Raw genomic sequence first — 27,090 nt, 5'->3', positions numbered from 1 at the left:
TTATATATATATATATATATATATATATATATATATATATATATATTTTTTTTGTTTTTCTTTTACGCAAAAATTTGAGATCGAAAGAGCGTGCTACTTTACCGATCGAGCGTATCGCAAATTTTCTCGGCGGGAATTTAAAATGTTCGTAGTACGCAAATGTTCATTTAGTGTAATTTGTAAAGAAATAAAAAAAAAAGAAAAAAAAAAAGAAAAAAAAAAGAAAAAAAAAAAGAAAAAGAAACAGCAAAGTATTAAAAATCTCGCGAAACTTCGACTTCATTCGTATCTTATTCATCTCGACATGGACACTTATATCCGAAGTGTACATGAACTTTGAAATTGGCAATGTGCCATAAGAAATGTACGCAATACTCCGAAGAAAACCAACTTGTGCTCGCACGATCAACACGCGTTACCGGGAAGAATAATTTTGGGAAGCTGCACGTTCGTTGCATGCCGCATGTTGCGTGAACCTATCAAAAATTTGTGGATCTTCTTTTTGGATCGACAGACGAACAAGAGAATGAAATATTCATTATATCATCTCGATCGAATTAAAATTAATCGTAATGATCGAATAAATTAGAAACGAATCTTTTCTTTCTTTTTCTTTCATTTCGTTTTGTTCTTTTTCTTTTTCTTTTTTTTTTTTCTTTTCTATTTTTTGTTTATTTATTTTCTTTTACTTCTGCTTTCTTTTTTTTTTATTTATTTATTTTTTTTTTTTCAATTCACGTAACCAAAAACGATTGTAAAATTTTATAAGTGTTATTCTTTGATAAGTGTTATATATATCGTCAATGTATATATATCAGATCGAGTTATTTTTAACTAACCGATTGCGTAACAATTCTCTTCTCCAAACTTTTACATTATAGTCATACGGAAGAAACGCATCCGGTGAGAAATATCATTGTCAAGAAACATAAATAAAAAAAGAGAACACTTAATATATACATTTTTTTCTATCGAACAATTTTATAGACTAGGATATAAGATCTCTCTCGTTTATAGACACGAAGGGAATGATGAAATTGAAAAAAAAAAAAAAAAAAAAAGAAGAAAAAAAGATCTAACAAGAAGAAGCGAAAATAAAAATAAAGATTTCCAATTCCATTTTTTTTTAGAAAAAATGGCATTAGTGACAATAAATTTTGTCGTACACAATGAAACATTATTTACGCTTATACCTATATATAAAATTAGTACAAAAGAAAAAATAAATAATTAAAGTATACTCAAAGACTTCCTATGTAAATGTTTCAAAAAAAAACAAAAAAAAGAAAAAAGAAAAAAAATCATGACAGGAGAAAAAAAAAGAGCGGGAAATTCGAATTATCCTGCAGCTCCGAAAAATAAATGAAAAAAAGAAAGAAAAACGAGACGAACAATTCCCAAAGTTCCTGTTATACGTTAAAAATAAAATAAAAAAGAAAAAAAAAAAAAAAATTTCTTCGCAAAGGATAAAGATAAATAAACAAACCACTCACCATTTTCGTTGCATATAGGTGATAATTGAATCGTCATATCGGCGAAATTGGCCGCGTCTGTAGTATCCAATAATAATAATGCAGAAATGTTCCTTCTCTTCTTATCCTCTTGATACTCTTGAAGAATAGTATGTAAAAGTTCTTTTTCGTTATCTATTGTTGTCTCGTCACTTATCCTTTTTTTCTTTTTTATTCCTTTCATCGAATTAATAACACTCCTTCCCTCTCTCATGAGTGATAATAAATAAGATCTTCTTTTTATTTATTTTGTTCTTCTTCTTCTTCCTTTTTTTTCTTTCTTTCTTTCTTTCTTTCTTTCTCGTTATACCTCTTCCTCCTCCCTTTGTTCCTCGTTAAATCCAATTTAATCGGTGAACAATTAAAAGTGAATCAAATAATTACTCCTCATATTTTCTTGCTCGTGATCTTTCTTTCTTTCTTTCTTTCTCTTTTTTTTCTCTCTTTCTTTTTTCTTCTTCTTTTTTTTTTTTTTTGTTTTTGTTTTAAGATATCACCAAAGTCAAAACGATTTTAATTATCTCATTGAGTCGTGCAAACGAAAAGAAAATAAAGCCGAATGAAGTAATGATAAGAAAAAAAAAGGGGGACGTAAAAAAAGAAAAGAGAAAGAAATTGAAGAGATTGTATACGATATAAAACGTGCTCTATCACAACCGAGCACTGGCATCATGATACTGACTCGCGAGTAACGTGTTCCCGCCGGTTTATGAAGAGCTCGTTTAGATTCGTTTGCGCATGTGTGTGGATTGAATGCAGTAACATGTGTTGCTGTATTTACATACACTCGTAAACTTAACGTTACGCATATATATACATATACATACATACATATATATATATATATATGTATATATATATATAGTTAACGCTCGTCATCACATTGAATTCTCGATGGGGACGGTTGTGCGATGATAACGGACCGATAACACACGTATGCTAACTCTAATACATAACACAAGACGAGTTTATAAAAGGCGGAGTTTAGAACTGAGTAAAAACCCAAATCATAATGCTCTACCTCGTAATCTTATTCGATCATATTTGCCTTACTATGATTCAGAGGGATTATTTATGTTTTACCGATTTCATTTATCGTCATATCGGATTTTTCTTGCTTTTCTTCTTCTCCGATAATTAATTTCTATTTAGGTATATACATGTATATATATGTATATGTGTGTGTGTGTGTTACAATTTTCTTCTTGTTTTCTTTTTCTTTTTCTTTTGTTTTGTTTTGTTTCGTTTCGTTTCGTTTTGTTTTGTTTTGTTTCGTTCTATCTTTCATTGTTTCTTTCTTTCTTTATTTAATTATTTTTTTTTCTTTTTTTATATACTTTATATAACATCTACACACACACACACACACACATATATATATATATATATGTTATTTGTTTGAATATTAAAGATAAAAATAGCGGCATTTTTGATTATTAAAAACCAAATCAAAATACTTCCCCAATCATTCTTATTCGATCGTATTCATCTTACTTTTGTACAGAGACGATTTTTTACATGATACTAATTATGTTTTTTTTTTTTTTTTTTCATCTCGACGCGTATTGTTCTTCTCCCTTCCGATATATTAAATATTTTTTCTTTTCTCTTTTTCTTTTTTTTTTTTTTTTTAATTGGTCTTCTCTCTTTTTTTTTCCAAATAATTTATATTTCATACAAATGCATATATGTTAATTATTTATATACTTGTGTATTACTATTTTGAAAACTTATTGCGTCTGGTTTATATTCGTTTCCTTTTTCTTTTCCTTCTTCTTCTTCTTCTTCTTCTACTACTTTTTCTTTCTTATTACTATCATTATTATCTCTTCTTTTTTCTTCTTTTTTTAAAAGTCACGTAAGCCGAATTTCATTAAGTTATAAAAAGAATATTGATTTTAGATTCTTCGATTATAATACAGGACTTATAGTTGTCCTTGGGATATTAATTAACATGTATGAAATATGGCGGATAACTTTTATCGGATGAAAAAAAAAAAAAAAAGAAGAAAAGAAAAAATAATAATTTCTTAAAAATCTATATCCGATTGTTATGGAATATCTTTTTTTCTTTCAATTGAATCACTTATTACGTATTTATATTATATATTTGTTATGTTTTATATGCTTTCGTAACTCATTATCATTATATGATAAATGCATATATATTACTTCATTTTTTCTTCTTTTTCTTTTTAAGTCACATAACATGAATTTCATTGAATTAAAAATGAAATTGATTTTAGATTCTTCGATCATAATATATATATATATATATATATATTTATTATCCTTGGGATATTAACTGACGTGCATTAAAAGGTTAATAAAAAAAAAATGATTTCTAATTAATATAAAATGTAGATCTATACGCGATGATATTTTAATGTCGATTGTTCGTCTTATTGGAATGTTAATTGTCATTTACGATGAATCTTTTGATATAGATATATTATATAAGATATTAATAACTTTAATGGTATTGAAAAGAAGACTTATGTAAGAACGATGAAATGTATTTTCTCGCGCGCATATTTTTAAACATTGTGCTGCCATCTATCGATACGTTATTGAACTTGGATAAACTTTGAACATAGCTACGAATAAAAATCAATTACGATTATCGACATCGATTTTTCACTTGTTTTCTTTTTTTATTTTTCTTTCTTCTCCTTTTTTTTTCTTCTTCTTTTTGTTTTTCCACGTCTATAACTTCATTATAATTAAATTCTACGTAAATAAATATACGCTCTCACGGTTTTCTTTACAATGTAATTCTTTTTCCTGATCTCCGTCTAAATTTAATTTCGTATATTCTCCAATAATAATACTGTTGCAATTAAATCGATATAATAATATTACGAGTTATAAGATAACAAAAAAAAAAAAAAAAAAAAAAAAGAAAAAGAAAAAAAAAGAAATAAAAGAATAAAAAAGAGAAAAAAGAAGAGGAAAAAGAAAAAGAGAGAAAAATATGCCTGGACGTCAGAAAACAGGAATGAAAAGCGGAAAAGCGGGAAAAAGTCGACCATCGTCACCAGCACACCCACCACCGTCTCGTCAACAACGGGGGTGAGTAATTATTCTACGTCAAAGCTTTACTAAATATGTCAAAGTCAGTGTACTATAAAAAGCACACTTTACGTGATATCGTGCAACCATTTCTTGAGGTTTGCAACGTCATTTCGATCGAGAAATTGCGCTTTAAAAAAGATCTCAGTTGAAGAAAAAAAGTTAAAAAAGTTAATTGCTAGTTTATCTATCGATATTTATCATTAATTGAAATATATTGATATATTATGACGAACGATAAAATCCAAATTCCCGCCATATTGTGACGACCGTCATTTTGTTATTGATGCGTCGTTCAGTTTCCGGTTTCGCTTTGGTTTTTCTGGAATTTTCAGGAAGCCAAAGAGCATTGTATGCGCCTGCGCATTTCTTATGATTGCGTAACAGATTTTCAGCAAATAAAGTCTATCGCTGAGAATAACGGTATTAGTAAGTGAAACATTTCAACGTGAAGACGTACATTGTCTTGTGCTCACAAGAGATAAAAATCTAAACGTAATAAAGATGCCACGACGTGGACGAGCAGCGGGCCCTCCACCAAGGAGGTAAGTCGATTATTTTTTTTTTCCTTTTTTCACTTTTTTCATAATTAGATATTTATTCGCTTATATAACAAGAAATTTGTTAATAAAATATCACTATTATATTTGATGTTACATCATGATCACAAGGTTTCTTTGTGACGTAGAATAACTAAAAATTATGATATTTAAGGGGTGTGTGTGTATATATATATATATATATATATATATATATTAATTTATTTTCGATGACTTCGACATCTCTATTTATATATATATATATATTTTTTTTTTCTCTTTTTAATATTTTTATAACTATAGTGTAAGGCCAGCATCACCAACAAGAGCTGCACCACCACCAAGAGCTGCAGCTCCAGCAGCTCATCCTCCAGCACATGCTGCTCCAGCAACACCAATGGTTGCTCAACCAGCAGCTCAACAGCCATCTCTTATGGGACAAATGGCTGCTACTGCTGGAGGAGTAGCTATTGGATCAGCGGTTGGTCATACCATTGGTCATGCCATGACTGGATTATTCAGTGGAAGTTCAAGCGAGACAGCAGCTGCACCTGCACCAGCTCCTGTTCAAGCACAGAACTCTTCAGTTTCTACACCGGTCAATGGAGCTTGTTCCTGGGAAGTTAAGCAATTCCTAGAATGTGCTCAGAATCAATCCGATCTAACCCTTTGTGATGGTTTCAATGAAGCTCTTCGTCAATGCAAAACTGCTAACAGTAAGATCCTTGAATATATAAAAGTTTAAGATTATAATTGAAATTATATTAATTTGTAATCCGTGTATATCTTTTATTTTTCAGATATTATCTAATCTGGATTTAAACTTAATAAAATTGGCAGTATGAAAATAGCGAATAGAATTAATTAGGAAAGCTTTTCATATTGTTTTATCGATCATGCAAAGATGATTCTATATTAATATATATTAGTGTAATTGTCTGTATATTCAATTGTTACGTATCGAATAAAACAAAATTAGTCGTATATAAATATATAGTCACAATTTAGGCCAGATAAAACATGAAATAAGTTCCATCGTATTCTCTTTTTTCTTTTTTTTTCTTTTTTTTTTTTTTTATATATATATCTATAATTAATTCTTATTAAATTTCTATGTGTCTATAAGATTATTGTCAATGAATAAAACATTTTAATTCAATTAATGCAGTACTATTTTAAATTTCCCAAGATATAGATATTAGAAAGAAATAAATTGTTGCAGACCAGATATTATAATTGTGCAATCACAAAAGAAGCCTGGAATGTTTGGCCATATAGCAGGAACAGCTGCTGGTGTAGCTGCGGTGAATATCAATAAATTTAAAATATATTGAACAATTAAAATCATTATTTAAAAGGTTTTTTTTTTTTTTTTTTTTTTATCAGGGCACAGTAATCGGTGATAAAATTTCTGGTCGTAATGAATCAGCTGCACCTAGTGAATCAATACAAGCTGATTCTGCTAGTAATCCTTGCAAATACGAGGAAGGACAAATTCTAGATTGTGTACAAAATGAAACAGATTTACAAGCTTGTGAATTATATAAAAAAGCATTATTGGATTGCAAACGTAAACATAGTACGATTTTAATAGATATATATTTCTTTCAATAGATTATTATTATTATTATTAATATTATTATTATTATTATTATTATTATTATTATTATTATTATTATTATTATAACAAATGCCTCTTCGTAACATAAACCATCTCTTTACAGATATTAGATGAAGACCAAATTATATATATGTATATCTCATATGTATGAAGACAAGAGAAAATTAATTCTAAAATTGTATTCTGTATAAATAAAGCCAAGCAAAGAATTCGTTTTATTCTATTTTTAAAGACTAATTCTATTTCCTTTATATAATGTCCATTTAAAAAATTAAATATTTTTCATAAAATTACCTTATTGATAATTGATTGAAGGCAGTTTATATTGTTTGTAGGTATACTACAACTACACAAGATCGTAAAACAAATCCTATAAATCCTAAAAGTTCGACTGATAATTTTCAAAGTATAGCTAGTACTGCTGCAGGAGTAGCCGCTGGTTCTGTAATAGTAAGTAAATTTATTTCACAAAAATTATATTCTACAATATCATTGATTAAAATTTTTATCAATGACAGGGTCATGTTATTGGAAATGCATTATCTACTGGTGTAAGACATGGAAATTCTGTGAACGCAGAATCGTCTTCCGATTATGCAAATGTAATCGAAGAGATATGCTCACCTGAAATTCGACAATTTTTTGAGTGTGCTTCAAAGAACGAAGACCTTAATAATTGTAAAAGCTTTCACAACACTTGGTTCGAGTGTCAAAAAAGATACAGTCAAGATCGTTCGCAAGCTTAACATTAAAATATTTTGAAAAATATTTTTACAATGATATACCAAGAAGAATTGATAATAATTTAGGATCTGCCATTTGAAGGTAATGAACAATTGTTATGTAATGAATAATTGTTATGTAATGAATAAATAGATTACAATTTTTTTTCTTTTTTTTTTTTCTTTTTTTCTTGTTTTTTGTTATTTTTTTTTTTTTTTTTTTTGTCGATACGAGTAAATAAAGTTATTGTATATAAGTAATAATGTGTGTTGCAGCAATAATAGCTTCTTAATTATACCAATAATAATGATTTATGAACATATTTTATTAACTTAATGCGCTTCTTGAGATGGGTTTTCTTTTGAACAAAGGGGGCAGTTAAATGTGCGAACAAAAACATATGGTAGACTATCTTTTTTCTGTATTTAGGACACGCATCACCATGAAGCCAGCAACTGTGGCTGCTGCGATTCCCAAACCGGCTTTCCACCAAACTACAGAATCCTGTTGTATCAGGCCAAATTGATTTAAATGTCTGTAATATAGAAAGATACAGAATTTATAAGAAAGTTAGAAAGGAATGGAGATATTAATGTCTTAGTATAAAACAACCCTCACCACATTCCGACATTTGAAATTTTTAAGATATGACATTTGAATGATAAATTTTATTGCATGTACATCTATTACATTCATGATTTAATCTATCTATCCATCAAATATAAACAAACATACATATGGATATATAGAAATGTAGTAATACGATTTTTGAAAGTTACTTTTAAAAGTTTTTTTTTTTTTTTTTTTTTTTTTTTCTTTTTTAATTACGATAATGAGAAAATATAAATTTTATTTAAAATATATTTATAAAGTAAGCAGAAAACTCAATAAGACTTATATTAAAATGATTAGATTTATGGCTGACATTTATTAAACTGATATGAGAAAATGATTAATTAAGCTCTAGATAACAAACACGATTAAAAGAATGTGTTACATACATTTTCTTTTCTTTTTTTTTTTTTTTTTTTTTTTTTTTTTTTGTTATATTAGATATATAAAATATTATTTCTCCCTGCAATAGAGAGAATATAGCAAAAAAAAAAAGAAACAAATTTAATTATGTGATTGATGAATGATTTAATTATATTAGTCATAATGCGAAGATATATCACATGCTCATGCTTAAAAAGATAAAAACGTAAATGTGAAAATATAAAAATTGATTAAAATTTGAAATCATGCTGCGTTTCAGAAACTATAATACAAAAGAAACCTTGTAAAAGAACTCCACCATTGAGTGGGTGAGGGTTTGACAAACAACATGTGGACCATACGCCTCAAAGGGCTGAAAAGAGTATCGTATCTTTGTTATGAGAAATTTTTTCGTGCGAATGCAAAACTAGTTTGAGCAAATCGAGCCCAATGCAATCAATATAATAAATTGATAATTCGCATAATACGTGCAATGAAAAATAAAGCATTTTCTAGCTAACGTGACATCTAATGTGATTCACGATTTGCTCATAAGCTTATATTTATGTGTGTAGAGAAAATCCAGACCAACCTGTGTCTATAAAATAATACCCACGCTGGTTGAAAGCGGCTAAACACGAAATTTCTTCTTGTTAGTTTCTAACATTCATTTAACCATTCGCACTTATAAATTGATATATTTAATTATTTTTCAAAGAGACAAGAAGGAATTACTATTGCTTAAAAAAAAAAAAAAAAAAAAAAAGAAAAAAAGAAAGAGAAAGAAAAAAGAGAAAAAGAAAATTTTGAAAACTAGTTTGAATGAACAACAGTAAAAGATATAATTTCATTGAATTATATAATTATGTACTTTGTTTCTTTTTTAAATTGCTTTAATCATTAACAGTGAATATATTGAATTTTTTAATTCCTGTTGTATATATACATATATATATATATATATATATATATATATATATATACATAATATATATAATATATATATATATATGCAATGTTCTCTAAATAGAAAGATTATTAAACTTACGGAAATGCTGCCATTGTTGCTAATTTGACAAATATTTCTCGTCGCACAGCCCTAGACACACTATAAGGTTGTGGTGGCATCAACTTGTACTTACTGCAAAAACTTGTTGGTTGAAGTAAATATTCTTGCTTTACTTCAGCAAGATCACTTTTGTTAGCTATTATTAAAACTGGTATTTTACTATCTGCGAAGTATTTCTATAAAATAATTTTTCAATTATTATATTTATATCTAAATACAGAAAATATTTTTATAATACTTACAATATAAATTCGTGCAATATATTCAAATGATTTAGGATTGGCTGTATCGTAAACAAGAGCTGCAGCATCACATTGTATTTGTGTAGGTGTTAAAGCATCCTGGACATTTAATATATTTATATCCTTTAAAATTATTGTCTTTTCTTGACCATATACATGAACCGTGTTGACAGTAACATGAGCAGTTAAAGGTATTATTGCATCTGTTAATTTCTAAAATAATATTTGGACATATAATGTTCTTAATATTATATCATATATCTGAACAATGCATATAAAAGAAATGTATATATATATGTATATACATTATGAAATAGTAAATATAATAATCTACCTCCAATTTAGGATCCACAAAACTTCTGCAAAGAGTCGTTTTACCACTATTTTTTTGACCAATTACATGACACGTGTAAACATTTCGACTGGACTGTTTCTTTGCTAAATCTAATTTTTTCTCACGAGTAACTAAAACAGCGCTTGTTTGACATTCATTATTATACATATTATATCCAAGGTATGCCATATATTCTAATGTTTTTTTAACATTTGTAATTGTCAATAATGCCCATTGACACATGTAGCCTTGAAATGTAATCCAACCTTTTTCATTAGTTGGCACTGTGTGCTTATATTCATCTCCCCACGGTGGATTCAAACAGCGTGAAAATAATGAATCTACTTCTGGTGGAGATAAAGCCCCATCACGATCACGATCATGTTGCATAAATAATAATGTTAAAAACTCTTGTCCCTTGTGCGATAATTCAGTTGTGCAACCAGAAGGAACTTTCAATCTATATATGTGAAAGAATATAATGATACAAAATTTGCATTATAGTTATAGAAGATATTTGAAATAATTTCTATATATTTTTTTTACTCACGGTGGATGTACATAATCCTTAGACATTTGTAGTTCATTATCGTAGCCAAATTTTCGTAATACAGCCCATGTTGTTTCATTTCTTCCACGTTGAATAAATAAGCATTGGAGATACATGAAACCTATTCAAATGAAGAGTTTGTTTATTTTTCAATTTTTCATAAATCAGTATATACTTGTTGGAAGTATACCTTTCATAGTTACACAACCATTACAAATTCCATCGTGAATATTTTTTGACAATACAGCTTTTACATCTTCAAGTACTTGTGGCTGTAACGGGGTATTAAAACACCACTGTTGAAATGCATTTAACTCCATATCATTTAACAGGCCATCATTGTCTAAATCACATATCTGCCAATTCAAACAAAAAAAAAAAAAAATTATAATTCTAAAACTATAATTTACTAAAATCATTATTTAAAATTACTCAATTAATAAAATTACTTAAATAATATATGAAAGGTATCAAGCCTAACCTTAAAAATTCTTTGAAGAGCGGTTTTACATTCTTCTGTAAGCTAAAAAGTTTTGAATCGTTAAAATTATGTTTTATAATTCTCATGCGTAACAAATAAAAGAAAATAGTAATACCTCTTGGATATCATAATTATAAAGAGGAGTAGTTGGATGCAGGACAGCTTTTTGTGCATAATAAAATGTCTCAGATACATTTTGTAATGTTTTAGCTGAACACTGAAACAAGTAGTACATTTATGTGTACATTATACTACAAATATTAATATTCTAACAATAAGTGAAATACTTTACCTCTATACAACTTTCAATTTCTGAAAATTCTTTCATTATAGGATAAACGGCCTGAAAATGATATAAATCTTCTTATAAATTCAAAACCTATCATGATTCATAGTTATTTAAACATACAACAGACCTCAATAGTAGAATAATCAACCAAATCAATTTTGTTTCCAACAAGGACGACTGGACATCTGGTACTGGTGGAACATCGTCTGATAAGAGGTAACCAATACGTAGCTGCTTTATCAAGAGTATCTTCATCCTCAACGGAATAAACTACACATATTACATGAGCTTTTTGTATTTCCTCTGCCAATTGATCATCCGTTTGTTCGGCAGCTAAACGTCAACAATCATAAATGAGCTGACCATGACATATTGTAGAAATTAAATAGAAATACAAATATTCATTCTAAGGATAGATTCTATCTACCAGAATAATCAACGATGTGAGTCGGTACTTGTTCAGGAGTTACATCGGCAGGTATAGTGATCTCCTCGGCTTTGCTAGGTACATCCTCAGCATATTCTTCGCTCACAAGGGATAATATCAATGATGTTTTACCAACGCCGCGTTCACCAATTAACAAAATTCTAACGCTACGTTTCGGTGTCACCACACGTTGCACCATCTTTGCTAATAGAAATTTATCGTGGATCTAAAGACGAATCTTTCGCCGTTTAAATTCTTTCGATTGACATTTTGTTAATATACTTATTATTCATCCTCCTAAGAGTCATAACCTATAAAATGTCTTTAGACTCAGTCAAGACTTATCAATCCGTTTATAATAATACTCCTTCTTTATGAATTAATTCTAAGTATATAATAATAGTACGTGATATCTTAACACAACATTTTTTTTTTATCTTCGAATAAATAATTTACACCCTTTTTCGTATAATCCAACGTAAAAATTATCCTCGCTTGACTTCTCTTTCAGGCACACGCGAACGCAAAGCAAAAAAAAAAGTCAGTTTCACCCGCGGCGACTGAACTTGCGCTTCGAGGGTGGCCGTTTCAAGGTTACGTTCTCACAAACCTTAAATGACAAGTATACGTATAGGATATAACGCACGTGCGCGCGACAAAATCATGTTCATATTGCATTCAACCGAAACCGGTTGGATTCGATTTCATAATTTTTACGAAAGAAAAAGAAAATAAATAAAGAAAATATTTCACGATGACGACGACGACGACGACGACGACGACGACGACGACGACGACGATCTTACGTATTCTCTACTTCAAATGTTTATTCTTAGAATTATCGGTTGATTCATCTCTTGTGCTTACTAATCGTACATCTAAATCTGAAATAATATTCCATTATAATACTTCTATTACTTATTTTATAAAACATATCTAACGTACGAGTTTTTAATACTTGTCGATTAAATGGATTTATCTCGTAATAACGATTAAATATCTCGATGATGATTAGGTTATAATTGTGTCCCTTCGATTTATATTCATTTTATATATCTTTTATTAATGATATATGACGAAGGAAATAACGAAAAAATTAAAAATAGTGAAAAAGATACTTTGGTTTACATGAATGCATCATTGGATATATATATATATATATATATATATATATATATATATACATATATGTGTATGAATGCGTACATACACATATATTACGTAATATGTATAGAAAGTCAAACGTACCGATACGAATTCATTTCTTCTTTTTATTATAACATTTGCCTAATGCATTTATCATCCTACACAGATATCAGGTTAGATTTCTTGCGTACTAATTAATTATCATTATATTATCAATCGTAATAATTGTTTCCATATTTCTTTTTAACAATCCAAATAGAACATTCAAAATGTCGATAATTTGCCATTCGAGAAATTGATATATACCCGTTGGATAATTTTAATTTTTTATTTAAAAGGAAGTACGAGAAAAGTAATGTAATAATTAAAATTAATCGTGATCCCTGATTTTATAATGTTTCACGTCACAATGAAGTCGTAGCTCATGATCGTTCGTAATAAACAAGATTTCATTTTAAGGATGAAGTTTTAAATGATATGGATTATTCAAAAAAAGAAAAAGCTATATTAAAAATCGTATAAAAAATATTGTTATTTCGAGAATAGTTCATGCATTAAAATAAAACTTTTTTTGAAAAGTTCGAAAAAGTCTCCTCGTTTAAATCTATTCGCCATCTTTCGTTCAAAAAATAAATCTTACGACAGCAGCGACAGGTGTAAACAAAATATGAACTACAATCGTATGAAGAAGAATGAATCGTTAAGAAATCGTATTCTGTCAGCTGTTTTTTCATTCTCTATTTACGCACGAATATCACACGTGATCTAAAATAATTGTTTATTTTAATAATATTATTTTTCAACAAATCTGAAACGTTCTAATGGTATTAATATATTGATTGTATTATAATTATTATTTCTCGAAAAATCGTAAAGGAATAATTTCAAAAAATGTATGTATGTATATAATAACTTATCAAACGTTCTTGTTATCAATATTTTTAATTATTATATAACACAATCTATATGACTAATTCCAATTTAAAATATTATTTATGCTATTCCTCGGTATAAATCGGTAAACATTTAGATATTAAAAAGACCCTTTCTGTAACGTTAAAATGTCATATAAATTCACGTCAATTGTCTTTTAATAGTTAATTTTATAATTAATAGCAATTAGAGATAACTAAAATAAATATTATTAATTAAAAATATTATTTATGCCGTTATCGAGCATAAATTGTGAACATTTATATATTTAGAATATTCTATAGTCTTTCTAGAACAAGATAATGTAATAAAAGTTCATGAAAAATGTCTAATTATGAAAAAAAAATCATTTTCAATACGTTCGGTATACGGATTAACATTGTTAGTATATCTATATATAAGAGGGTCACTAATCGATCGCCATATTGTCGCAAAAATTCCGATTTCTTAACAGGAGCACATGAGAATGAAGAAGTTTACTTCTTTGTCCTATCAGCTGATCGTATATATAGAATTGAATATGTGTGACAAGTGGCTTAAGTGTCGACATCTAGCGGAACACACCTGTATTAAATTCTCGAAAAATGAATATTTTTAATACCACTGGCGCCATCTCGCGCGTTCATTTTGTATTTTCAATTTCAAAAAATAATATCATTGAATTGTATCCATTATGACAAGAAATTATGAACGAATTGTATTTATTCGACGACCTCCACGATTGTCATGTGTTCCTATTAAAAAATCGGAATTTTTGCGACAATATTATGACCAAAAGCTTAATGACCCTTACGTATATCGTATATAAAGATATACTAACAATGTTAATGCATACGCTTAACAAATTAAAAAAATGATTTTCTTTTATTATTAACAAGTATTTTTCATGAACTTTTATGACGTCATTTTGTTCTACAAAGATAACAAAATATTTTAAAGATCTATCGTATCTAGGAATTTTTTAATTAACCTATTTTAAAATTCTATTATGTTTAATCTGTTTATTTAATTTTATTGTTAATTTATATTATTGAAGTATAAATAGTAATATAAAATATAAGTATTTCAATGTTTAGTTAAAATTAGATCGATAAGATTTCGTAGAAGTCTTAAAATATGCAGCCATTCGCACGATAGTACTTGGCGTCGTATGATTTACAATTAGATATCAATATATAGCTAAGTACTATCGACCCAGGTCACACCACGTGGAGGTTGCTGCATCTGGTGACCCACGGACTGACATTAATTTTACTTTAAGATACACGTTTCGCAATATCAATCTGTGATATCTTTCTGTTTAGGAACTTTATCAGGCTTCTTAATTAATTAGGAGATGTATTTGACATTATCCCACGATTTGTATTTCGATCGTGTATTTATATCGATTGCGTGTAAATGAAAAATTATCAAAAGTATTTATTAATTTATAAGATTTCACGTTTAGAAGGAGAGAGAGAGAGAGAAAGAGAGTATCGATGCGTACACGTCGGAGTACGAAAGGATACTAACTACGTATCAAAGTTAATCAATAGACTGTTTATGTTTACATTACACAAGGCCATCATCTCTATGACGGTACGAAAATTTGTATGTATTGAAAATCTTATATTCAAATTATTTTAATTTTCTCGTATGGCTATGCGTACGGCTATTGTATTGTACTTCGTCTATATTAAAGAATGTTTAAGTAATTGAAAATTAAAAGATTTAGTAAATTTAGTTCAACATCCATTAATAAATAACTAATTATATAAACGTATTAGAGTCAGTTCACCATTGAAGAGGATCTTTACTTTGATATCGATCTTCGATCTAACTTCGATATCGTCCTATCTCATTTTCAACTAGCTACGAATCATCGACCCTTTTCGACCAAAATCATAAAAATATATGTCTTGCTAGGACTTCAATTAAACTAATTAATTTTATTCTTATAAAATCAAATTTTATATTAAATTCATAATCACGAAATGTTAAGGTTATGGCAATTTTGAGAACCACTGAGATTATTTATATGTTGAAAAGTATGAGATCTATTTTATCGACCGAGCCCAATGAATTTCTTCAAGTAGTTTGTGAAAAAAGGCGGGAACACCATGGCGGCGTTTTTCTACAGCCACCTAAACGTCGTTTAATTGTAAACTTTTAATATGTAGTTATTTTAATTAATCATGTGTATAATCAGATTTTATTAAAATTAATTTATTTATTTAATCTTATTTATTATTATTTATATTTGCTCGAAAACAAGTGTATTACATAAATATTTGTTAATTTGTGAGATTTATTATACAATTTTGAAATTGAATTGTCATATGAAATGTTAATTTATTGTTGTTAGATTAATTTGAAAATATTTTTCTTTTTTTTTTTTTTTTTTTTTATCAATAAATATTCCAAGAACAAAACTAAGATTATAGTTAAGATAATATGATATCCACAGAAAATTCGTCTATACGTTCAAAAATAAAAACTAGAAGTAGCAATGTATTGTCACATCAAAATGAAAGTGATTTAGGAAAATATTTTAAAGATAGTATATCATTATCAAAGAATCTAAGTAAATCACGTAATAATTTATCAAATACTCATGATAATACAAAAAGGATACAAATGCGAAATGAATCGGATCTTGGAAAATATTTTAAAGATAGTATTACATTATCTGAGAACAAATTTAATAATCAATTTAATAAAAATATGATATTAGAGTTTTCTGAATCGAATAAGAAGCATTCGGAAAATTATATAGAAATTGAGAAATTAAATAAAGATAATATTAGTTCTGAAAGTGTAGAAGATGAAAATTGTCATCTGAAAAATATAAATTTTAATCAAAATAACAAATCAAAGCTATTATTATACGATGGAAATAATAGTAAACATCTAAAGGAGAATATAAAAGGAAATATAAGTAATAGTAGCGATATATCACATTGTAAAGATAAAACTTCTACTATTATAAGTACTAATAATAATAGTAATTCAAGTACAGAAGTATCATCTCAGATTTGTACACAAGATCAATGTAAACTGGCATCTTGGGGTCTACCGCCAATTATTCTTCAGGTATAGATATATTTCATACATTTTTAATCATTTATCCATTTAATTACAAGCATATTTATAATAATATTTTTAAATTGAAGAAATATGAAGCCAAAGGAATATCACAAATGTTTCCATGGCAGGTGGAATGTTTATCCAATTGTAAAGTAATACAGGGGAGAAAAAATATTCTATATTCAGCTCCTACATCTGCTGGGAAAACATTAGTAGCAGAGATTCTTCTTTTAAAAGCAGTATTAGAATATAAAAAGAAAGCTATTTTTGTTTTACCATTTGTTTCTGTTGTTAGAGAAAAAATGTATTATTTTAAGGTAAATATTTTTAAGAACAAGTTTTAAAAGTAATAATAATAATGTATAATATGATGAAATTTTATTAGGATCTTTTATCCGAATGTGGAATTAAAGTAGAAGGATTTATGGGAGGTGTAACTCCTCCTGGTGGATTTACAGCTACCGACATAGCCATAGCAACTATAGAAAAAGCAAATTCTATAATAAATCGTTTAATGGAGGAAGGAGATTTATCTACGTTGGGAGCAATTGTAATAGACGAATTACATTTGTTAGGTGATCCAAATCGTGGTTATCTCTTAGAATTATTACTTACCAAATTAAGATATATGTCTTTGAGGTAATTATATAATATAAATTTATATATAATAACAAAATAATTATCTATACTTAAAATTTACAGAGAAACAAGTATTAATGTACAATTAATTGGTATGTCTGCAACACTTCCAAATCTGACTTTGTTAGCTGAATGGTTAGATGCAGAATTGTATAAGACTGAATTTAGACCTATACCATTACAGGAACAATGTAAAGTAAGTAAGTTTTATCTTTTTACATATTAAATATATTTAATGTGTATAAATAAAAAAAATTTATTAATTATAGATTGGAAAAAGTATATATGATAATGAGATGAAACTTCATAGAAATTTAGTATCATTATCAGAGTTACCAATGGATACAGATAATATTTTACAATTATGTATGGAAACTATATCTGATGGTAATAGCATTTTAATATTTTGTCCAACAAAGAATTGGTGTGAAAAATTGACATATCAAATAGCAACAACATTTTGTAAATTAGGTAATTATTTGATATCTATGAATGAATAGATATGGAAAAAAAAAAAACAATGACGAAATCAATATTTGTAGGTCAAAAAAATACAACACTTGGCAGTATATTAAAGGAACAATTAAATGATACAGCTATTCTCGAAACTATAGAACAATTGAAACGTTGTCCATGTGGATTAGATAATACCTTAAAAAATATAATTTCATTTGGTGTTGCTTTTCATCATGCTGGTCTTACGATAGATGAACGTGATGTTATCGAAGGAGCTTTCAGGTATTGTATTATAGATTGAATTTTTATTATATGTAATTTCAAAATCAATTTTTACTATAAAATAAATTTTGTTATCACAGATCAGGATCTCTGAGGGTTCTTGTAGCAACATCAACATTAAGTAGTGGAGTTAATTTGCCTGCAAGAAGAGTAATTATTAGGTCTCCTATGTTTGGTGGTAAAGTATTAGATACTTTGACATATAAACAAATGATAGGAAGGGCAGGTCGAATGGGAAGAGATACAGCAGGTATTGAACAAAAAAAAAAAAAAAATATATAAACATACGTAGATTACAAAGAATAAAACAGGCATATGTTCGTGAATTTTTTTACAGGAGAGAGTATTTTAATATGTAAACCAAATGAACGGAAAGCTGCAGAATGTTTATTGTCTGCAACATTAAAACCAATAGAATCATGTCTGAAAGATTCAAATCCTTTAATCAGAACACTTTTAGAAGCTGTAGCTAGCGAAGTTGTTTATACACAAGCTGATCTTGAACTATACATGAATTGCACTTTAGCAAGCATAAATAAAAAAGATATTATGATAAATTTATCCACTGAGGCAATTAAATATTTAACCGATAATGAATTTTTATTGTAAGAAAAAAAAATTTTTTTTATAATATATTATTATATAATTAAGCTTCTTTTATATAATATTTATTTATAGATTGCAAACCACGGAACAAGAAGAAAGATGGGTAGCAACACCTTTAGGAAAAGCATGTCTTGCTGCATCCATCTCACCGATAGAAGGATTATTTTTATTTGAAGAATTACAAAGAGCTAGAAGATGTTTTGTCTTAGACACAGAACTGCATGTTGTTTATTTAGTAACACCAGTGAATGGTGGAAGTCAAATTGGAACAATAGATTGGATGGTATTTATGGAATTATGGAAATCAATGTCAGAAAGTGAGAAAAGAGTTGGTCAACTTATTGGTGTAGAAGAACGTTTTCTAATGTCAGCTATCAGAGGAGTTGTGAAACCAGGCAAGCCAGTTAGTAAATACTTTGATTTATGTTAATTAAAACAAATATAACTTCTCATTATGTATATTATTGTATTTTTAATAATTTGTAAATATTATTTATATTTTTAGCTGAGAATACATCAACGATTTTACACAGCATTAGCTTTACATGATCTAGTACGAGAGATTCCTTTGAATACAGTTTGTAACAAGTATAATTGTTGTCGTGGAGTATTACAAAGTTTACAACAAAGTGCTTCCACTTTTGCTGGTAACATTATATTTGCATTTCATTAAATTTAATTTTATGCGCATATAATTAAATATTTTTTATCCCAATTAGGAATGGTTACACAATTTTGTAAACAACTTGGCTGGGATTGTATGGAGTTATTAATAGGACAATTTAAAACACGTCTACAATTTGGAGTATGCAGAGAATTATTAGATTTATTACGTATTTCCATGTTAAATGGATTACGAGCAAGGAGCCTTTATAAACAAGGAATTACTACTATAGCGGACTTAGCTGTTGCTAATATTCTTGATGTTGAACGAGCACTATATAAAGCACTCCCGTTTGAAAGGTATATATTAGATTATATACAATCTTTATGTAAAATTTTATCATGATTTATAATCATTATTATAATACAGTGAAAAGGAACATGATGGAGAACACGAATTAGAAGCTATTACAAGAAATAAAATGAGGACGGTATTCGTTACAGGAAAAGATGGGCTTACACCGCATGAAGCTGCTACTTTATTAGTCAAAGAAGCTAGAATATTAATTCAGGTTAATTAATACAGATATATAAAACTATTTACTTATTGTATAATAAAATATCTTATATTCTTTTTCTTTTTTTTTCTACAGAATGAATTAGGTTTACAAAATATGTCATGGTCGCATAATAACTGTACAGTCACTGATACTACATGTAATAGTAATAATCAATCTAATGTATCAAAAGATATTATTTTGGAAAATGATAATATAGATTCGAATATAGATTATCTGAATGCATCAGAAAGGAAAATGAATGATGTGGATAAAAACGACAAGAATTTTTCTCGCATTGATTCAACTGGAAATATTTCTATGAAAGATTCTATACCAATAGAACATAATAACATTATAGAACAAAATAGTAACATCGATGCTACAAATGTCATTGATAAAAATCCTGAAAATAAATCAAGATATTCGAAAGATTTAAATGATACAACCATTAATTTTATTGAAAATAATATTCCTGAAATAATAGACAGTACTGAGCATAAACGTGACAGTGAGTCATCAATTACTCCAAAAATATCCAGAAAAAGAATTCACGAAGAAAAGAATATTGATGATATTAATTTATTAAAATATTGTAAAAATAATAATATAAATGAGTCTGAAATGAATATGAAATTTTCTGTTCCAAGAAGTCCTAGTTTATTCGACGAAAGTTTAAATCTTGACACACAAATGTACAATGTGCTTGAAGAGAATATTATTGATTCTTTACATTTTTCTTCATATGTAAGTATTAATGCTGAAACGAAAAATGAAATAAATATGAAGAATCAAAAGGAATTATTAAATCACGAGGTAGAAAATAATTTACCAATGGTAAAATTAAAATCAAACGCGAATAATATGTCGCAAAAAGTTTCTTCTCATGGTACAGAAGTAGAAGATAAATCCGTTATGATAACATGGAATGATGATTCTTGGAACGAATCAAAACTTTTATTGAATAAAATAAATGAATTAGATACGGAAAATATAGAGGTAATAAATAACAGTATTAACAATATGAAAAATATAAAGAATGTATCACAAAATTGTGACATACAAATAAGTTCATTACAAGTTAATAATAAAAATGATATAGAATCTAAATCTTGTGATCGTCTTTGTGAACAAGATACCAATAAAATATCATGCAAATATAATTTACGAAAATTTTCTGATAAAGGACCTTTTATAATAAATAAAACTACATCAAATCTTGATAACAAAATATCATTAGATTCTAATAAATCAGATTTGGATGTCATAACATCTTCCCCAAAAGAAATGATAAGTGCTCAAAAAAGATTGAAATTAAAGAAAACAACAAAAATACCTATGAAAGTTTATAAAGATAAATTATCGAAGTTAGAACCTTCTGTTGTTATAAACAAAAATAAAATAGAAATTAGCAATAGTAACATAAATAAGGATAAACCAAAATTGAGGCAATTATTAGAAAGAAACATTCTTCTCAATGCAAATTATAGTACAGACAGTATTATATCCAATTCAGATGAAGATACACCAATTAAAAAAGCAAAAATAATCAAAGGACCTAAAACAACTTTGCCTATTATTAAAACAAGCTCATTTCATAATAAGCAAATTCAATCAGACGTGCAAATAAATTTATATGTTAACAAAGTAGAACATTTCAATGAAAATATTGATTGGAATACATTAAATATTGTCAAAGTTGGAAGCGATAAAGCAACATTTAATTTATTTAAACGTGAAGTTATGAAGAATACAAGTATTGCATTGGCTTTGCATTGTGAATCTTATGTAAATGAATCTAACAATATAGGAAATAAAATTGTTAGTTCCACTACTGAAGGAAAAAATAAATCTAGAAAAAGTGAACAATTAATTAATGGGGATAAAAAAATTTGTGGTGCTGCTATTTCTTGGGAAAAGAATATTGCATATTATATTTCATTCTGTGAAATGAAAGGTATTAGGTTTTTTTTCTTTTTTTTTTCTTTTTTTTTTTGTGAAAAAAATTTGTTCTTATAATTACTTTACAATGATAATAAAAAACTGATGTGTTTAATATTACAGATTTGAAGGTATCCATTAAAGAGCAAATAAATTTCTTTAAGGAATTACTTTCTAATACGTCATTGTATATAAGATGTTTTTCAACCAAGAAATTGTATAAAACATTATATCAATGTTTCCAAGTAGCAGCTACTTGTAGATTTCTAGATCCTTATACTGCTGACTGGTTATTACACGGCAGTATCTCTGAGAAAAAATGGAATGAAATGGTAAAATTTAATTTTAGAGAAAGGAGAGAGAGAGAAAAAAAAAGAAAATATTTAAAAACAAATCTGGAATAAAATATATTTAATTTATAAATAGGTGTTGGAATATTTTCCTTCAGGATCTTTTATAATAAAATACTTTGATACTGACACAAATGTAAGAAATAAATTACCATTCGAATTTAAAGCATCTGCTAAAGTTGTTCTCACATGGCATGTTATGGATACATTACTAAGCAAATTAGAAGAACTCTGTCCCGTATTAATTTATACATTTAAAGGTAAATCGTTTTATTTTTAATTTTATAAAGATAAATAAATAATATATTTTTATTTTTATTATATTTATATCAATGAAAAAGAAATGATAAAATGATTATGTTTTTAGAAATTGAAATGAGAACTATTACACTGCTAGCTCGTATGGAGTTAACAGGATTCGGTATACATTTAAAATCTTTACAAGAATTGTCTCGTGTGATAGAAGGCGAAATGTTTTCCTTAAAAGAACGAGCGTATTCTTTGGCAGGAAGAAAATTTAATTTTTCTTCGTCCAAAGAAGTCAGTCAGGTTTGTATAAAAGTTTTATCATAATTTTATTACATATGTGATCTAATTTATAATAATATTATATTTTTTGACATAGGTTTTGGGATTATATAAAGAAAAGAAAAAAATTAGTACTAATAAAGCAGTTTTAGAACAATATAATAATCCAATCTCTAGTCTTGTTATTTCTTGGCGTAAACTTAATGCTACCCAAACCAAGGTAGATACATTAATCGCTTATTAAATATATTATTACATAAAATATTGTATATTTATTATGCATGATTTTAATTTGTTTTTCTTTTTTTCTTTTTATAGATTGTTCATCCAATATTATGCCTGGCTCAAAATAATCCAAGAATTCATGGAAATTCTGAAACTTCCACATTGACAGGAAGAATTACAATGCATGAACCGAACTTGCAAAATGTACCAAAAGATTTTAATTCAGAAAATAATAGTTTTGTAATAAGTGTTCGTATGGCATTTATACCATTTGAAGGGAACGTTCTATTATCCGCAGATTATTGTCAGCTTGAATTAAGAATATTAGCTCATTTTTCTAAAGATCCAATACTTTGTAATATTTTATGTAAGGAAGGTGATATTTTTAAAAACATTGCAGCTGCATGGAATAATATATCAGAAGATAAGGTATAATAAATTTCTGTCATTTTCTTTGTTTTATCCATAGAAATTATTATCCACGATCGTCTGATATAATTGTATTGTATGTTCAGATTGATGATAATATGCGACAAAATACTAAACAATTATGCTATGGTATGATATATGGTATGGGTGTCAAGACATTAGCAGAAAATTTAAAAGTAACTGAAACAGAAGCTAAAGCATTTTTAGAGTCTTTCATAAATGCATATCCAGGCGTACATAAATGGCTTAAAGATATTAATATAGAAGCACATAAAAATGGTTATATTACAACTCTTATGGAAAGACGTAGAATGCTTCCTGGTTTACAAAGTACTAATTTGTATGAAAAAGGTAAGAGCAATTCTGAAAAATATTAAATCTAAGAAAAGTATTGTGGATAAATACCAAATATATTTTAGCACAAGCAGAAAGACAAGCAGTGAACACAAAAGTACAAGGTTCTGCAGCAGATATAGCCAAACAAGCTATGGTTAATATAGAAGATAGAATAAGAAACGAATTTCCAAATTCAGCAATTATCATACCAGAAACAAAATTTAAACAGAAATTAAGGAAACAGCGAAAAGATGACAGGCTAAGAGGTGCTTATTTAGTGTTACAACTTCATGATGAGTTGTTATATGAGGTAAGAACAATTAAACAAATATTATTAATTAAAGAAGAATTCTTTAGAAAATTATTTTAATTAAAATCACTTGATTTAAGGTAAACATAATGGATCTGCAACAAGTTGCTCTAATAGTTAAAGAATCAATGGAACAAGTATGTCAACTTGCAGTGCCATTACCGGTGAAAATAAAAGTTGGCCCTGCATGGGGTGACCTGAAGGAATATCATATTTAAATTATTAATAATTATCCAATGTGATAATTATAACTGCCATAATTATTAAGAAAAATAATGATATATCATATTAATCTTTAATTTATTATTAATTTTTTATTTATTTAATTTTTAACTTATTTAAAATAATATAAAATATTATATGATATCGTGAATTTTAAATCATATTTACAGAATGAAGAATGTACCGATTATAAACTATTATAATATATACCTTGTCATATTAGAAAATCAATGGAAATGTAATTTCTATATTTTATGTATTTTTGATATATTAAAATATTAATCGAAATAAATCATATTTCATAATATGTATTGTGCAAGCATATAAAAATATTTGAAAATGTAATCACTCATATTGTATCACAAGGTGGTGCTAATGATTGATGTAGCTTTGTTACAGCTGTTTGTACTATTTGTTGGAAAGTTTCGTCATCTTTACTGGTAACTTCTAAGTTTAATAAATCTATATGTGCCTTTTTACCATCAACAGTTACATATAATTTTTCTCCTTTAAAAATTTTCGGAACTGAATCTTCTCCGAACATTTCTTGTAACATTTCTATTAGACATTCTTTAAAATGCATTCTATCCATTTTTGTTGGTGCAGGTAACATTTTAGGAGGTTGTTCCATCATCTCAGCTTGCAATATTGCAGTTAAAACAGAGTCTGCATACATATCATTCACTGGTGTGGCAATCCATTCCATCATAACAATCTTTCCATCAATAGTCACATCAATATTTTTAAAAACCCTTAATTTTTTATCATCTATAACTTCTAAGTTGCCGGCTATTTGCGTTAGAAGATGTTTTAATACTGGTAACGAAGCTGAAAAGTAGACACTTTGCCGTTGTATAACTTGACTCATACTCATATCTGTGTATTTTGATAAATCACAAGGAGCTAACATATGATAATTAAAATTACGTTTAACCAAAACACCAGATAATTTTTGTCCTGGATTTGGTGTTTCCATGGCTAATGTGCCCATAACTTTAGCAGTTTTTTCTCCTCTAAAATATAACTCTACAGCAACTGTATTCCTAGGATTATGAATTTCCATTGTGGTATTTGGATCATCTTCATATTCTCGTTGTAAAGCAGCTTTTAATCTTCCCATTTCATTCTGTTCACCATGTACAAGTACTACATGCGGTGGTTTCAAAATACGTATAAATTCTGAAGTTTGTTGATAATCAGTGTGAGCTGAAAATGATATGTAATCGACTGACATTTTCAATGGCAATTTCTGTCCGGACATAGTTGTAATTTCTTCTGGTTCCGATAAAATAGTTTTTGCTAATGTACCCTCTACGCAGTAACCAGCTATTATAACACCATTCTTTGCATCAGTACACCAAGATTCAAATAATTCTCTTGATAAGCCACTTTGCATCATACCTGGAGATGCCATAACCACGCAAGGTCCAATATCTTCAAAATGATCAATACCTTTTAAATTTGAAATATGTTTGAATACAAATGGATTATTAATTGCTATCTGCCGTCTAATTTTATCATTCATTGCATTCACGTATGTTTGATAAACAGCCATACATTTTTTTGCCAAAGAAGATGCATAATAAATTGGTATTTCATGTAATTCAGGATGTTGACTCCAATATTCATCCAAAATAAGAAGAAGTTCTTGTGCTCTTCCTAAAGCAAAAACTGGTATCAAACATCTACCACCTCGATTAACAATTTCATGAACTAAATTTGTAAATCTTCCTTCTCTGTCTTCTCTCTTCTCATGAATATGTGTTCCATACGTAGATTCTGTTATTAATACATCCGGATGGATATTTGGTATTTCAGCAGCCATTAAATGCCTATCCTCTTGACGACTAAAATCTCCAGTATATAAAATTTTAACACCAGCTATTTCTATCATAAACATAGCAGCACCTAACACGTGTCCAGCATTATATGCCCAAAACTTTATCCCAAAAACATCTTTTTCCTCATGAAAATTTATTGTTTCTATTTTATCCATACTAGTCTCTAAATCTGATTCTGTATATAGCATTTGCTCTGTTGCAATATTACTTACTTTAATATAATCAGATAAAAGCCAACGATAAATTGCTTTAGTTGCATGAGTCATGAAACAACGTCCTTTGAAACTTGTCTTCTGAAGAAACCACGGTAAGGCACCGCAATGATCCAAATGAAAATGTGAGATCAGTAACAAATCTATTTCATCAGCTTCTACTAAATCTACAAATGGTAAAGCGTCCATACCAGATAATCCAGGATGTATACCACAGTCCAACATAATTTTTTTTCCTTTAAATTCCAACATTATACACGATCTTCCAACCTCTTGACCCGCACCAAGTGGTCGAATTGAAAGTAAATCACTTTCTTCTGCTGGTACTTGTGTTTCAGGTTTCCTTTTCGTAGTCATTTTTTTTTTTTTTTCTTTTTAATCCCACGAAACGTTTTAATATTTTTATAAATTATAAAAAAGAGTAAAATAATTATCTAAGATAATACAAACATTTTAGGTTAAGTGTAGCGACACGCATCGTTAGAGTCTGATCAAAGAAATATGAAATCTTTACCGCTGGCTACCCACGTGACATTTCAAAGTCAGCGTTCGCGCCTGATTAATAACAAACTCCT

General features: G+C 27.9%; 6 protein-coding genes and 1 long non-coding RNA gene across 16 annotated transcripts in view; 3 read left to right on the top strand and 4 right to left on the bottom strand.

The window, feature by feature from the left end:
* Positions 1 to 2,188, bottom strand: part of LOC124431164 (transducin beta-like protein 2) — a 47,227-nt gene extending 45,039 nt beyond the window's left edge. For all 4 annotated transcript variants that reach the window (XM_046978720.1, XM_046978721.1, XM_046978713.1 and 1 more), the window contains exon 1: positions 1,494 to 2,188. In XM_046978720.1, the coding sequence (XP_046834676.1) occupies positions 1,494 to 1,725 (232 nt within the window). In that variant the 5' untranslated portion in view covers positions 1,726 to 2,188. The remainder of the gene's footprint in view (positions 1 to 1,493) is intronic.
* Positions 2,189 to 4,032: 1,844 nt separating this feature from the next.
* Positions 4,033 to 8,051, top strand: LOC124431046 (coiled-coil-helix-coiled-coil-helix domain-containing protein 10, mitochondrial-like). Its single transcript, XM_046978415.1, has 4 exons — positions 4,033 to 4,583; positions 7,079 to 7,193; positions 7,262 to 7,568; positions 7,896 to 8,051. The coding sequence occupies exons 1-3, from the start codon at positions 4,486 to 4,488 to the stop codon at positions 7,487 to 7,489; spliced, it is 441 nt and encodes a 146-aa protein (XP_046834371.1). The 5' UTR covers positions 4,033 to 4,485; the 3' UTR covers positions 7,490 to 7,568; positions 7,896 to 8,051.
* LOC124431045 (coiled-coil-helix-coiled-coil-helix domain-containing protein 2) lies at positions 4,952 to 6,952 on the top strand. 3 transcript variants are annotated; one of them, XR_006943895.1, is made up of 4 exons: positions 4,952 to 5,128; positions 5,426 to 5,838; positions 5,923 to 6,426; positions 6,509 to 6,952. XR_006943895.1 is itself a non-coding variant. In XM_046978414.1 (3 exons), the coding sequence occupies exons 1-3, from the start codon at positions 5,088 to 5,090 to the stop codon at positions 5,931 to 5,933; spliced, it is 465 nt and encodes a 154-aa protein (XP_046834370.1). In that variant the 5' UTR covers positions 4,952 to 5,087; the 3' UTR covers positions 5,934 to 6,952. The 3 variants fall into 3 exon arrangements, 1 of the variants encoding a protein (XP_046834370.1); XR_006943896.1 differs by having other exon boundaries at positions 5,923 to 6,701; positions 6,847 to 6,952; XM_046978414.1 differs by having other exon boundaries at positions 5,923 to 6,952.
* Positions 6,201 to 7,509, bottom strand: LOC124431047. Its single transcript, XR_006943897.1, has 2 exons — positions 7,368 to 7,509; positions 6,201 to 7,185 (listed from the first exon to the last, which is right to left on the bottom strand). It is a non-coding gene; the product is annotated as an uncharacterized LOC124431047 (long non-coding RNA).
* Positions 7,771 to 12,703, bottom strand: LOC124431044 (mitochondrial Rho GTPase). Of its 3 annotated transcripts, XM_046978410.1 has the most exons (13): positions 11,834 to 12,703; positions 11,534 to 11,739; positions 11,410 to 11,460; positions 11,233 to 11,334; positions 11,118 to 11,159; positions 10,827 to 10,992; positions 10,637 to 10,757; positions 10,087 to 10,546; positions 9,753 to 9,965; positions 9,490 to 9,686; positions 9,034 to 9,072; positions 8,743 to 8,814; positions 7,771 to 8,001 (listed from the first exon to the last, which is right to left on the bottom strand). In XM_046978410.1, the coding sequence occupies exons 1-13, from the start codon at positions 12,030 to 12,032 to the stop codon at positions 7,875 to 7,877; spliced, it is 1,995 nt and encodes a 664-aa protein (XP_046834366.1). In that variant the 5' UTR covers positions 12,033 to 12,703; the 3' UTR covers positions 7,771 to 7,874. The 3 variants fall into 3 exon arrangements, with proteins under 3 accessions (XP_046834366.1, XP_046834368.1, XP_046834369.1); XM_046978412.1 differs by lacking the exon at positions 8,743 to 8,814 and having other exon boundaries at positions 11,834 to 12,698; XM_046978413.1 differs by lacking the exons at positions 8,743 to 8,814; positions 9,034 to 9,072 and having other exon boundaries at positions 11,834 to 12,698.
* Positions 12,704 to 16,241: 3,538 nt separating this feature from the next.
* On the top strand, positions 16,242 to 24,769 carry LOC124431013 (DNA polymerase theta). Its single transcript, XM_046978362.1, has 21 exons — positions 16,242 to 16,984; positions 17,065 to 17,295; positions 17,364 to 17,617; positions 17,681 to 17,813; positions 17,887 to 18,088; positions 18,160 to 18,355; positions 18,436 to 18,605; positions 18,693 to 18,960; positions 19,034 to 19,364; positions 19,467 to 19,608; positions 19,681 to 19,924; positions 19,995 to 20,136; positions 20,218 to 22,078; positions 22,186 to 22,394; positions 22,489 to 22,672; positions 22,780 to 22,961; positions 23,038 to 23,160; positions 23,259 to 23,594; positions 23,681 to 23,945; positions 24,014 to 24,240; positions 24,321 to 24,769. The coding sequence occupies exons 1-21, from the start codon at positions 16,346 to 16,348 to the stop codon at positions 24,456 to 24,458; spliced, it is 6,477 nt and encodes a 2,158-aa protein (XP_046834318.1). The 5' UTR covers positions 16,242 to 16,345; the 3' UTR covers positions 24,459 to 24,769.
* On the bottom strand, positions 24,529 to 27,030 carry LOC124431014 (cleavage and polyadenylation specificity factor 73). 3 transcript variants are annotated; one of them, XM_046978365.1, is made up of 2 exons: positions 26,707 to 26,848; positions 24,529 to 26,596 (listed from the first exon to the last, which is right to left on the bottom strand). In XM_046978365.1, exon 2 carries the CDS (start codon positions 26,567 to 26,569, stop codon positions 24,812 to 24,814), a length of 1,758 nt encoding a protein of 585 aa, XP_046834321.1. In that variant the 5' UTR covers positions 26,570 to 26,596; positions 26,707 to 26,848; the 3' UTR covers positions 24,529 to 24,811. The 3 variants fall into 3 exon arrangements, with proteins under 3 accessions (XP_046834321.1, XP_046834322.1, XP_046834320.1); XM_046978366.1 differs by having other exon boundaries at positions 24,529 to 26,593; positions 26,707 to 26,845; XM_046978364.1 differs by having other exon boundaries at positions 24,529 to 27,030.
* Between the last annotated feature and the right edge of the window lie 60 nt (positions 27,031 to 27,090).

The sequence above is a fragment of the Vespa crabro genome, chromosome 20, assembly GCF_910589235.1.
Source record: "Vespa crabro chromosome 20, iyVesCrab1.2, whole genome shotgun sequence".
NCBI classification, from domain to species: Eukaryota; Metazoa; Arthropoda; class Insecta; order Hymenoptera; family Vespidae; genus Vespa; species Vespa crabro.
The sequence above is the reverse complement of the archived record's forward strand: the minus strand, read 5'-3'. Positions and strand labels throughout refer to the sequence as shown.

Bases quoted from the DNA above. Each gene is read 5' to 3' on its own strand.
- LOC124431046 (XM_046978415.1), top strand. From the start codon at position 4,486: ATGCCTGGACGTCAGAAAACAGGAATGAAAAGCGGAAAAGCGGGAAAA. The intron at 4,584-7,078 runs GTGAGTAATTAT...TATTGTTTGTAG, and splicing joins CCGTCTCGTCAACAACGGGG to GTATACTACAACTACACAAG. The intron at 7,194-7,261 runs GTAAGTAAATTT...TATCAATGACAG, and splicing joins TAGCCGCTGGTTCTGTAATA to GGTCATGTTATTGGAAATGC.
- LOC124431044 (XM_046978410.1), bottom strand. From the start codon at position 12,032: ATGGTGCAACGTGTGGTGACACCGAAACGTAGCGTTAGAATTTTGTTA. The intron at 10,993-11,117 runs GTTAGGCTTGAT...TTGAATTGGCAG, and splicing joins CTCTTCAAAGAATTTTTAAG to ATATGTGATTTAGACAATGA. The intron at 9,073-9,489 runs GTAAGTTTAATA...TTTCGTGTTTAG, and splicing joins GCAACAATGGCAGCATTTCC to CCGCTTTCAACCAGCGTGGG.
- LOC124431045 (XM_046978414.1), top strand. From the start codon at position 5,088: ATGCCACGACGTGGACGAGCAGCGGGCCCTCCACCAAGGAG. The intron at 5,129-5,425 runs GTAAGTCGATTA...TTATAACTATAG, and splicing joins GCGGGCCCTCCACCAAGGAG to TGTAAGGCCAGCATCACCAA.
- LOC124431014 (XM_046978364.1), bottom strand. From the start codon at position 26,872: ATGACTACGAAAAGGAAACCTGAAACACAAGTACCAGCAGAAGAAAGT.
- LOC124431013 (XM_046978362.1), top strand. From the start codon at position 16,346: ATGATATCCACAGAAAATTCGTCTATACGTTCAAAAATAAAAACTAGA. The intron at 18,356-18,435 runs GTATTGTATTAT...TTGTTATCACAG, and splicing joins GTTATCGAAGGAGCTTTCAG to ATCAGGATCTCTGAGGGTTC. The intron at 18,606-18,692 runs GTATTGAACAAA...ATTTTTTTACAG, and splicing joins AATGGGAAGAGATACAGCAG to GAGAGAGTATTTTAATATGT.